Source organism: Notamacropus eugenii, chromosome 5 (genome assembly GCF_028372415.1).
Source record: "Notamacropus eugenii isolate mMacEug1 chromosome 5, mMacEug1.pri_v2, whole genome shotgun sequence".
Classification (NCBI taxonomy): Eukaryota; Metazoa; Chordata; class Mammalia; order Diprotodontia; family Macropodidae; genus Notamacropus; species Notamacropus eugenii.
The window spans coordinates 289232755-289246127 of NC_092876.1; the positions used below are offsets into that span (position 1 = coordinate 289232755).

General features: G+C 35.2%; 1 protein-coding gene across 1 annotated transcript in view; it reads right to left on the reverse strand.

Annotated features, from left to right (window-relative positions):
• Window positions 1-13373, reverse strand: part of KYNU (kynureninase) — a 156300-nt gene that overhangs the window by 102523 nt on the left and 40404 nt on the right. Inside the window, exon 3 of the mRNA XM_072613189.1 lies at window positions 6646-6766. Coding sequence (XP_072469290.1) covers window positions 6646-6766 — 121 coding nt within the window. The remainder of the gene's footprint in view (window positions 1-6645; window positions 6767-13373) is intronic.

Here is a 13373-nt window from a genome sequence, read left to right on the forward strand (position 1 = left end):
CTGGAATATATTTTAGTGTTGTACAAATGCAAAGTAGAAGATTTAAGTAAATCCTTCTTCATTTATTCTTTAGTAATTGCCCTCGAAGCTTTCCACATCACTCTCTGATTAATTTTTCTTATTGGAGTTTTATTTTACCATGCCATTATCTTTCTCAGGATGAATCCAGGATCAAGTATCCATAGCCTAATGGCAATGTCCACATAGCCAAACAAATATACAATTTTACATGTTACTAACAAAAATATAGTTCACAAAATCATAGAGATCAGAATCTCAAAAGAATATATTTTCTAGTCCTTATATTGAGGAAGGTATGGAACTCTTTCCATTCAACATATGGGATAACTAATTTAGGGAAGTTAACTGACTTCATTGAAGCTAACAAGTGATGAGTACATACTGTAACTGCTCTCTTTGAAGGCAGTATTTTTAAGGAGTATTGTATTTGTGTATTTGCCTTCTTGGGATGTAGTACTATGCAATGGAATGGAAATCATACTGGAGTTGGAATAAAAGGAACTGGGTTCAAATGTCAGTTTTGCCATTTATTGATCTGTATGATTTTAGTTAAATCATTTTATCTCTCTAGACCTCCAATGCCCTTCTTGAAAATGAAAGGATAGCCTACATTATCTCTAAGAGTGCTTTTTAGATCTAAATCTGTTTACATGAATTATGTTGATTTCGTTGGGAGACTATGACAGTCAGCACTTCATCTTGAGAATTCTTTATAAATTGTTCCCCTATTTTAATGAACACTGGGTGGACTTACATTATAATATTCTTCCAAACTTAGCCTTGCTGTCAGAACCAGGAAATAACTGATCAATCCATCAATCAACATCTATTGAGTTCCTGTTATATGCTAGATATGATAATAAATGCTAGACAATACAAATACATAAAGATATAATCCCTAAGATTAAAGAGCAATGGATATTGAAGGAGACATAACACATACTCATAAAATGATAACTAACAATATCAGGTAGTCTATAGTAGGCTATGACTAGTTGTTAAATGCTAAATTTTCTAAAGTATAGAGTGTAAGAAATACTTTTGATTTTCAGAGGATACAACTATGTGGAAACACAGTCAATAATGGTTAATCAACTGCAATTAGTGAAAAACTTCTCCATGAACGTTTTCCAAATCTAAATTGAAAAAAACCCCACTAGGTATCTGTGACTTTCATCCTAACTCACAAAACAATATAAATCAACAAGCTCTTAAGTGCCTGTTGTGTGCCAGAAACTATGCATGCCTTTGATTGTAATCCTAAAGTGAGATCTCTGAGTTCAATGAAAGGCTCTGAAGAAAACGAAAGCAGTCTAAGTCAGGTATACATCATTTTCCAACAAGCAGTGTACCACATTGGAAAAGACAGTATTTGTTAACTTGGGAACCAAGTGCATGAGTACTTTCACCCCATACCCCTAACTTAGTTCAAAATGTCTGCTTCTTAAGGGTGGGGATAGGAGGAGCTCTCCAAAACTTTCCCAATTAACTTTCCAGGGGAAAGATGGACAAATAGTACAAATAGTAAGGTACAGTGATACAATTTAATAATGTGTTTTTTATAGATCTGTCTAGTCTTAATGTTCCTTCCCTCATGAAGATGCTCAAAGTCAATGTTTGCAAAAGAGTTTAGAATTTTATAGAATTAGTTCTCCTATTTCTGAGTTCCCCATTTTTAAACTTCACTACTTTCTTAGAATGAAATGAATGCTGAAATCTCTCTTCATCCATATGTGATATATAATACATTTTAAAAGTAACAACCAAATTATACATCAATGTGTCAAAGTATATAAAAGGACAAATTAATATGAAAACTGATTTAAGTAAGATAAAAATTAGCTTTTGAAGGACCGAACAATACTCAGAAGAAGAAGGAAGAGAAGGGTAGTTACTTATTATTATTCATACTATTATTAGATTGCCTGCAGCTTGCCTATTCCTCGACTTCCAATATAAATGCTAAAGACAAAAATCATTATCGTTAAATGGTAGTTAAAGGCAGATACTTGGATCTTTTTTATTTTAATCACATAGAACTCTATAGCCTTTGCTGATAGCACAATATATCTTATTACGTTTAGGTAGTAAAATTCTATGCTCTGCCTCAGAGAATTTATAACTCTGAATATTATGCTACCTTACTCCTACCTCTGTTAGACATTGGTAGCAATAATCTTTAAGGATACATTTCTGAATTCAGTGCTCTTGGCATTCTACACTCCATACCTCCCATATCATACACAAAGTCTACTGCCTCATTTGGGCAGCCTGGTAGCCTGCAGTAGTAAAATGAATTTAGAGTTACACAAATAAACCACTACATGACATGGTCCATCATTAGAAAAAGTTGATGTAGATTAAACTGCAGTTAGAAGCATATGCATTAGACTTGGGAAAGAGTGTACTAGTATCATTCAGAAAATATCTAAACAGTTTCAGCGTCAGAACCCTCTCTTTACAAATACTCTGAAGGAAAAGACAGCATGAAAGACAGCTAACTCATTACAATAGCACATACAGGGGAAATTAAATCTCTTCAGCTTTGTGTTCTCAGAGCTGTCTGAGGGGCAATGTTTGTCTCAGTCAATGATATGCCTATGAAATCAAATTAGAAAGCAAACACAATTAGGGGTCCTCAAAGAACCTGGAGAATTTCTCAAATCTACTTAGTCTCTTCACTCATAGCTTGGATCATGATAAAACTATCCCAGAAAGAGAAAAATCTATCCTATTTTGAAAGATCTTACAATATTTTACAGTATCATATAATAATCCACTTCCAATTAGCAAACAAAACAGTTGGGGAAAATGTCCTTATAATCAATAAGGATTCTTATGCTTTTTTTCAAATTCATTGATTTTTTTTACATGACAGAAACACTAAGGTTGGATGTGACATTGACAATCATATAGGAAATAGAAATTCTCATTGCGTCATGCACCAACATGCATCTTGCTTCATGTACACTCAGTCTAAAATATCCATGCATTCTGTAATTATTTTTCTACTTTTAAGCCCTTACAATATTTTTCTTTTCATTTTCTAGACTCACTTTTAAATATGATTAATGATAATTGTGAATGATTATTACCTAGCAAATTTCTCATAGGAAGTTTTTTAATTAATATTCATTGAATGAATGAGTAAATACATTGATAGGCTTGATATTCCTAGACACAATTGATTTAGGAATCATGTATTCAATTGTTGCAGTTTAGAGATGTCTTTGTAAATATTTATCTATATATTATCTAGGTAATGAAGTCCCAACTTATCAAGTATAGAACTATCTTTTGCTGTGTTCAGTAAGTACATTTCTCCTACAACCTCTCTCCTCTAATTGAATCTATGCCCATATATCACCTTCTAAAAATCTCTATAGGTTCATTGTTTACCACTTCCAGCAAACCCTCGTGGCAAAAATATTTTCTTTTAGTGTCTGACAATACCATTTTCCCAATACTGTTATCACATGGGAAGAGAATTATTAGAATATAAAGTTTTCCATTTCCAAATATCAAGATTTGGTATTTATTTTGAGACATAAATTTGAAAAGCTAAAATGCCAATAATAAATGTTGAAATTGAAACTCAGAAACAACAACAATAATCCCTCATTTATTTTTGTTTCTCAGGAAGTCCTCCTATCAAACCTTTGCCTTAGCCACCTTGAGTTTTTTTATGACAGTTTAATGTTTTGGCTTGCAAAAGTTATATAATTGCATTGTCTTTCTCTCACTTTGCACATGCAGATATAAGCTGTTTTAGATGACAACTCGTTGTAGCATGATTTTTTTAAAAAGTGATTTGTCCTGTGAATGGTCCTGATGCTCCAAGTGCCTACAATGATCCTGGGCAACTGGAAAGAAATTACAATACTGAACTTGATGGGCCATTTAATGATGGCCTTATTCTCTTTTACAGACCATGGATGACTATAATCAAAGCTTCAATGTCTGTTTTCTTAAGCATTATTTAACAATGAATAGAGTTTGCAATTATATTTACCTACTATTTTTCTTATAAAAAAGTACTCCTTAAATAGTTGAGTCATTAGAAAACATTAAAGTACATCTATTTACTTTCTAATTAATTTTTCCTAAGAGCTGAAGAGAAAAGAGGGAGAAGAAATTCTTCATTGTCACAGAGAGAAAAGTAAAAGCAGAAAGTGACCCTCTATAAGAGAAAGTTCTTTGACTGTTGGTGCTTTCCCTCGGCATCACTGAAACAGCATGGAACCTGATCTAACTTTAACCTCCTAAAAGAAGTCAACCATTTAATTGATAAAGTAGAATAACCACAAGGGAATGAATAAGGTTGCATTTTTTTTTAAATGACTAGAAGTTGGGGGGAATGCAGTGCTGGGCAGAATAACCAAGAGGCAAAGGTATTTTCTAAAGTTGAAATTCATTCAAACTCATTCCCTGCTCCTTCAAAAAAATCGACTCAGAAAAGAGTATTAACCATTTTTATTAACTCTGACTCTCACACTTTAAATAATAAAGATGCTTGCGAATGCTTTTCAAGGAAACAATACATTTATAGTGTGAAAAAGGCATCACAGTCTTATACATGACAAAACTATCTTGGGTTTCACAAATTAGTCAAACCTCTCCCCTCTCTATCTTAAGTACTTTGGTGTGAACCACAAAGGCTCAGTTTAGTTGCATTACAGCCAAACTGGGAATAATTAGATCTGTTACTACACCTTCTTATTACTATAGTCAGCTCAAGCTTTAGGCTGTCAGCCTTAAATTCTGGATTATAAACAGAAAAAGATTTTCCAGTATGGAAGATAGAATGGTATAGGGAGTAATGTAGAGAGTAAAGGGAAGGAAAAATGAATCAGGAAACCTACAGCACATCTGGTTCAACAACAGATAAATTCTGGAAAGAGCCAAAGCTCCAGAAGTTTCATGCTTGTGACTTTTACCTTTCAGCCTTTTTTTCTCTTTTGCTAACCAAAGTGCTTGATATGAAGGATGGGATCTTGGAGTCCCAAGCACTTAAATTCAGATCCTATCCTGTTGATTATGTGACTTTGAATACATCATTTCAATCTCTCTGGGCCTCAACTTCTTCCTTTGTAGAATGAGGGTTGGATTAGATCAGTGGTGTCATGCTCAAAATGGAATAGAACTCTCAGGCTATTATTGACTTACTGAGTTAGAAAACCAAAAATTAACATTATTTATTTTGTATTGTATTTGTATTTATTTTATTCAACATTTTCTATTTACATTTTAATTTGGTAGGGTTGCACTCTGGAGTTTTATAGGTCCTATTTTGACATCTCTGAGCTCAAGGATCTCTAAAGTCCTTTCTAGTTCTAGGAGAGGTACTAAAGTTGGCAATACTGGCCTGAGGGGGTGCTGCAATGACTCAGGGGAGGGAAATAGTAGCTTTGGGTGCAACTGAGGGGTCATTAAATAAAAGTAATGGGGAAGTGGAAGCATAGGGAAAGAAAAATAAGAAAAATTTGAAGAACAATTCATACATGTTTCAGCTGCTGTGTGTCAGAGTTAAAGTCATAGTGATTACATTATTTTCCAAATAAACACAAAAAATGCAAGTTATAACTGATCAGTGGTCAAGTCCACCCACAGGTCTTAACAAGCAAGTGTTGGTAGACAAGCATGTTGTGCATTGTCAGGAAGTCCAGCATACATTGGCAGGATCCTGTGCATGTAATGTCTTGTTTATTATACCATACATGATGCAATACTGCATCACTAAAGTTTCAATGCAGAAAAAAACACACATGTACAATAAATTATAAAATTTAAGATGTCTTTTTAAAGAATATATTTTATATTTCTTTGTGAAATGATGCAAATATCAAGAAAAAGGTTAAAGGATTAAAGAGAATACTTTTCTAGGAGGGTTATGAGTAATTTTTTAGAAGAGGATAGTAGGTCAAATAAGTTTGGAACTCTCTACTCTAGAGCAATGATCTTATGATCCTATGATTGACAAAGGGAAAATTCAGTTTGAGACAGAGTAGCTGAATTAGGCTTCCTGAAAGAGTAGGTACTTGAGTTTGTACTTAAAGGACACAGATAAGTAAAGGGGAAAAAATAGGTCAAACAGCAGGAGAAAAAGCAGAAAGGAATCAAGAAAAGGTAATCAGGTTAAATCAGGAAGTTAAATGTAAATTCTCTTAGCTATAATTAAGTTTATCTTTTCCTCAAATTTAAAACTCTAAGTAATAAGAACTGTATATTAGTGTATTGTAGTATTCTAAGTATTAATATTATAGTGTTCTAAATATGTTTAGTATTCTGAGTATAAGTGTAGAACTGATTCCTAATGGATGCTGTAGTATCCCCATCACTGGTGATTAAAAACAAAGCAGAAGAGACATTTATTTACAAAGACTGCTCTGAAATTCTTACTTCAGAAACTTGAGTTAAATTATATTTTTAGCTTCCTTCTGCTGAACTCTCAAAACTCACATTGTCACTACAATTAAAGAAACAGATTCAATACTTTAAGGTCCCTTCTAGATATAAAATTCTTCGTTTCTCTAAATATTATATAAGAAGATTACATAAACATTTTGATTCTTAGCTTCAAGATCTTTTATGAAACTGAATTATAGCTTTTAAAAAATTACTCACATTTTGGCCCATTTTTCCATTTCTTCTTCCAGATATGTTTTAACCTTTCTTGGCTGAAGACCAAGGGAATTCCCCAATAAGTAGATGGACTTTTCATCTTTATTTACTATGGACAGATCAACTGAAAGAGAAATGGAAACTGCTTACTTGAAAAAAACAGGAGGTGGAAAAATTTTCCATTTGATATTGTGGCCAATATTGTACAAACACAATCATATGAACAGAGAAAAAAGGAAATACCTTATTATTGCCCTCCCCGAGTTATTTCATCATACAAAACTATATTTATATTTTTAAACAGCATATAAACATTGAGAACATTTGCTTTGTACAGTATTTGGTGAGAAGATGTCTTAGCATAATTTTAAGCACAAAGAAACCTTAAGCAGTAGAAGAAATTTTGAAATATAACTTTCACAAACACATTATCTCCTTTTTATCCTAAACCTATTAAATTTTGGTATCAGTTACTTTGGACTGCCTTCTACAAGAGCTGGTCATAAAGTCAATGAGTCCTGAGTTTTAATCCTGCCTGAAGCACTTGTTGTGACCCCAGGCAAGGCATTTAATGCCTCTGAGCCTCAGTTTCCTCATTTGTCAAATGGGGATAATAACAGTACCTACTTGAGGATTGTTATGAGAATCATATGAGATAATGAGTGTAAAATACTTTGAAAATCTCAAATGGGCTAATTCATGTCAGTTATTACTAATATTATGATAAAGGATTTGTAGCAATTTTATCTCCTCAAAGAAGAAGCCATTCTATTTAACCTCTCAGTCTATTATTATCATTATTATTTAACTTCTCCTACTATTATTAAAATAGGTCAAAAAGGTAATAGAGTATCTGTTAGGTTATTTATATATGTATTATGTGCATATAATACACATTTATCTATAGAAGTATCTATCTCTTGATTAAAATAGAGTCTAAGACACTGGATCTATTTTTCTTACTTCCCTCACTGCTCATCACTCAAAAAAGAAGTAAACTTTTTGAGGGCAGAGACTATTTCATTTTTATCTTTACATCCTCAGGGACTAGTATAATGCGTGGCACATAGAGGCATGGAAATGTCCAAGAAAAGGCAAGCGTGCTTAATCAGACAGTAGAAGGATAGAACTGCTGGTTAGAAAAGATGCTAGAGATCATCTACAGCCACCCTTATTCAAAGCGTTAGTTCTATCTAAACTACTGCCCAAAGTGGTCATCAAGTAGATTGAAGCCAACCTACAACAAAAGGTACTTCCTTAGGTACATTATATTCAATTTCAATCATCAGACATTTAGAATGCATCGTGCATGACATTTTTAGTATTCCTTACACGCTGAATTTCTTCATCATACCACCATGAACCTTATCATCATGCAAGATCACATCAACCTTGGTACTCACACTTCATCAGCATCTTCTGTCCCTAAAGACCTCTCTCCTTGTAGTGTGGAATTGAAAGCTACTTCCTAAATCTCCATTAATGTAGGATGTCCAGGCCAGCCATCTCTTAATTTCCCATCAAGCTGAAATCCTTTGAACTTTTCCATCATGCCGCAGCACCTGCTACAGTTCCTCCCCCTTTTTCTGCCCCTCTTTACTTTCCTTTTTGTATTGTTTCCTTCCATTAGATTATAAACTATTTGAGGGCAGAGACAGTAATTCCTTTCTGGTGGTGTTGTTTGTTTCTTGTTCTGTAAAAGTACCATTGATTTCAGAAGGGTGATGTCTTGACTTGCAAGTGAATTGGATTTAGTTAAGGCAGGGCTGTGTAAAGTCATCAGCCTCACTCTCTCCTCCAGGGTTATCTGAGTCCAGTGGCAAGACAGAGGTCAGGAAGACTAGAGATGATTCCAGATGCAATGGGAGACCTTGGCCTTTTTAAGCTACTGTCTTTCCCAGGCCTCAGTTTGTCTGAGGCAGCAACCATTCAGTGATTTAAGGATAAGTAAGAAATAAAGCAAAAGATGGCCTAGTTTGCTTACTCAAAAAAAAAAAAATAATAATAATAATAATCAAACTGGGAGGGGAAAACCACCAGGGTTTCTGGCCAAAACAGAAACAAATACTATTTGCACTAATTCTGAACCATCAAAATTCAAACAATAACCAAATGAAGCTTGGGCTATTGATCAATCAATGAGAGCCAGAGTGATGTGGGTTTAAGACTTGGTCAAGTAGCTCCCTTTGAATCCCAAAGGGCTTTATCAAAGTCTGGTTTTCCAGAGCTTTATTTCAAGAAATCATAAATGAAACTACGTGAGAAAAAGAGTTAATTGTCCCAGTTTGTTTTTTTTTTTTTAATGATAAAATAAATAAGTAGGGAACAGAAAAAAAAATCTATCCCCCAAACTCCAAGATACCTTACAAAGTTTCAGTGATCAAAATTTATATTACTTTAGGCAGAGCAACCACATGTAAAGGTATGATTCCCCATGTGGACAGAGGGAAAAGAGGGATGGAGGGAGGAAAGGAGGGAAGGAAAGAAGAAGGAAGGGAAGAAAGAAGAAAGGAAGAAGAAAGGAGGGAATGAAGGAAGAAGTGAAGGAAAGGAAAGAGAGAGCTGTGTTGTCCAAGTGGAACTGACCAGTGGGGCTGCTCTTACTACTCACAGATGGTTGTTTGTCCTTAGTTCTAAAAGAGTACCAATGACATCAGGAAGGTGATGTCTTTACTTGCAAGTAAACTAGATTTAAGTGAGACTAGGCTGTGCAAAGTCATTAGCCTCACTCTCTCCTCCAGGGTCGTCTGAATCCAGCAGCAAGACAGGTCAGGGTGATTGGAGATGACCCCAGATGCAGTGGGATACCTGGGCCTTTTTAAGCTAAGATCTTTGTTTGTATTTTAGGTATTTTGTTCAGTGTTTGGTAAATAGAGGGCAATTAGTAAATGCTTATTGACTATTAGCATAAGGTCCTTAGGTTGAAAAGATAAAAAAGCCCTTTCCCACAGAAAAGCTTAAAAGCTTAAAATCTAATGTATATATGTATATGTATATATACATATACATATATGTGTGTGTGTGTAAGAATATATATATACATATATATACATATATATGTATATATATATATATACATATATATATATATATGTAAGAAAGAGAAAGATAAGAGAGGGATCTAGGTGGGAAAGGAAGGATTTGTTCTTGTTCAGTTGTTTCAACCATGTTCAACTCTTTGTGACCTGTTAAGTTTTTCTTGTCAAGGACACTGGAGTACTTTGTCGTTGCCTTCTCCAGCTCATTTTACAGAGGAAGAGTCTAGGACACTGAGGCAAACAGGGTTAAGTGACCCGCCTAGTGTCACAGAGCTAGTGTCTTATGTCAGATTTGAACTTAGAAAGATAATATTCCTAATTCCAGAACTAGCACTCTATCCACTGAGTCACCTAGCTGCCCTAGAATGATTTATTAAGCACCTACTATGTGCCAAACACTATACTAATCACTTTAAAATTATCTCATTTGACCATCCCAATAACCCTGGAAGGTAAATGCTATTATTATCATTCCCATTTTACATTTAAAGAGACTGAGGCAAATTGGTTAAAGGATTTGCCCAGAGTAACACGACTAGTAAAAGTCTGAAGTCAAATCTGAAATCAGATCTTCTGACTCTAAGGCCCAACATTCAATTTACTCTGATCTCTATCTGCAGAAGAAGATAGAGAAATTAGAAATATGCACAAATTAATGTGTAAATTAAAAAACAATTTGTATGGACACTAGAGAGGCCAGAATAGCTTGATAAAATCAAAGCTATACCATCAGATTTAAAGTCAATCAAGTATATCACCTCTTCAGCTCACACTATAAACACTGACTATCTCAGATAAAGAAAATCATCATTACACCCAAATTAATTACAAAGGACATATGAAGGGGCAAAAGGACAGATCTGCTCTAGTTCTACCCCCATAGTCCATAAAATACCTGTAAAAATGGCTCAACAAATTCTAGGGCAGCAGAAGCCACAAAGTGACAGGGTGAAGGAGATTTCCAGCTGAAGACAGCCTGGAAGGCCAACAGGAAATGTCTATGGCATGGGGCTCAGAGTGGAGCACAGCTCAGCCTTGATGTGAAACAAAGACAGGACTGGAGGAGGACTCAAGGTGTGGAATCACAGGTAGCAGCTGTGGTTCCCAGATTTCTCAATGCACAAATACCAAAGACAGCTTCAAAGGTCAGTAAGAAAGCTCTTTCACCCAGGTAAGAAGGGAACCCCATCTGGTCCCAGCCTTAATCCTGGGGTAGCAGCATCAGCATCCACTCTTTGAGCACTTGGCCTAAAGACCCTGGGGGAATTAAGCAGCTGGTCTGGGTCTCATTCCTGAGTGGTATCCTGGGATGATGAAGAGGACTGGCATGATACAACTGGGGGCAGTTGAGGAGAGGGAATTCTACTTGCAGATTCAGGGCAGAAAAGAGTGTTCATTGTTGCTCACAGACCAGAGCACAGGTCAGGAGAGGAGTAAACTCCTCTCTCTTGATTGTGCCACCTTGGAGGAAGTGAGAACTTACAGGTCCCTAAAGTATACCCTCCACTTGACAAAGAACTCAAGTCAAGCAACTGGCTGGGAAAATGCCCCCCAAAAAGGGGAAAAATAAGACTATAGAAGGTTACTTTCTTGGTGAACAGGTATTTTCTTTCATCCTCTCTGATGAGGAAGAACAAAGCATACCATTAGAGGAAGATATAAAAGTCAAGGCTTGTACATCCAAAACATCCAAAAAATATGCAGTGGTCTCAGATCATGGAAAAGCTCAAAAATATTTTTGAAAATCAAATAAGAGAGGTGGAGGAAAAATTGGGAAGTGAAATGAGAACGATGCAATAAAATCATGAAAAGCGAGTCAACAGCTTGCTAAAGAAGACCCCCCAAAAATGCTGAAGAAAATAACACCTTTAAAAATAGACTAACCCAAATGGCAAAAGAGGTCCAAAAAAGACAATGAGGAGAAGAATGCTTTAAAAAACAGAATGAGCCAAATGGAAAAGGAGTTTCAAAAGCTCGCTGAAGAAAATAGTTCTTTAAAAATTAGAATGAAGCAGATGGAAGCTAATGACATTATGAAAAACCAAGAAATTACAAAACAAAACCAAAAGAAAGAAAAAATAGTAGACAATGTAAAATATCACATTGGAAAGATAATTGATCTGGAAAATAGATCCAGGAGAGGTAATTTTAAAATTGTCGGTCTGCCTGAAAACCATGATTAAAAAAAAAATGCCTAGACATCATCTTCCAAGAAATTATCAAGGAAAACTGCCCTGATATTCTAGAGTCAGAGGGTAAAATAGAAATAAAAGGAATTCACTGATCATTTCCTGAAAGATATTCCAAAAGGAAAATTCCTAGGAGTATTGTAGCCAAATTCCAGAGTTCCCAGGTCAAGGAGAAAATGTTGCGATCAGTCAGACAGAAACAATTCAAGTACTGTGGAAATAGAATCAGAATAACATAGAATTCAGCAGATTCTACACTAAGGGATTGAAGGTCTTGGAATATGATACTCCAAAGGTCAAAGTAGATAGGATTAAAACCAAGAATCACCTACCCAGCAAAACTGAGTATAATACTTCTGGGAATAAATGGAATGTCAATGACATAGAGGACTTCCAAACATTCTTGTTGAAAAGACCAGAGCTGAATAGAAAATTTGACTTTCGAATACAAGAATCAAGAGATTTTTGAAAAGGTAAACAGAAAAGAGAAACCTTAAGGAACTCATTAAAGTTGAACTGTTTACATTCCTACATGGAAGATGTTATTTGTAACTCATGAGCCCTTTTTCAGTATTAGGACAGTTAGAAGGAATATATATATATTCCTTCTATATATAGTACATATACATCTACTATATATATATAGTAGATGTGTATGGGTCTATATGTATATTATATTATATGTGTGTAGGTATGTATATGTACATGGGTGTATGTATGTATGTATGTATACAGGGTGAACTGAATATGAAATGAGAATACCTAAAAATAATAAAGTTTACTGTTGATGGAATGTATTAGGAGTAAGAGAAAGGAAGAGGCAGAATGTAGCAAATCATCTCACATACAGGAGGGAAGAAAGAGCTTCTACAATAGAGGGGAAGAGGGTGTAGATGAAAGGAAATAAACGAGCCTTACTCTCATGGGATTTGGCTTAAGGAAGAATAATGCGCACTCAATTGGATATAGAAATATATTTTACCCTGCAGGAAGGCGGGGGGCAAGGGGATAGGAGAGAGAAGATAATGCAAATAACAGCAAATTGGGGAAGGGGATAATCAGAAGAAAGCACTATAGTGGGAGAATAGGTCTTGTGGGGAGAGAATGGAATAGATTGAGAGCAGGATACGACAGAGGGAAATGTGGTTAGTCTTTTACAGCATGACTGTTATGGAAGTGCTTTGCATTGTTACACATGTATGACTTACATTGAATTGCTCATTTTCTCAGTGGGGGTGGGTGGAAAAAGGAATATGGAACTCAAAGCTTTAAGAATGAATATCAATAATTGTTTCAGCATGCAAATGGAAATTAAGCTATACAGACAAAGGAGAATAGAAGTCTATTCTTCCTTACAGGAAAATAGAGGGGAAAGGGAATGGAAGAAGGGTGGTTAATAAAAGGGAAGACAGACTGAAGGAAGGGGTGGATGGGATGCATGCTGTCCTGGGGTGGGGATGGGGAGAGAAGGGGAGAAAATTTTGAATTCAAATTCTTCTGGAAA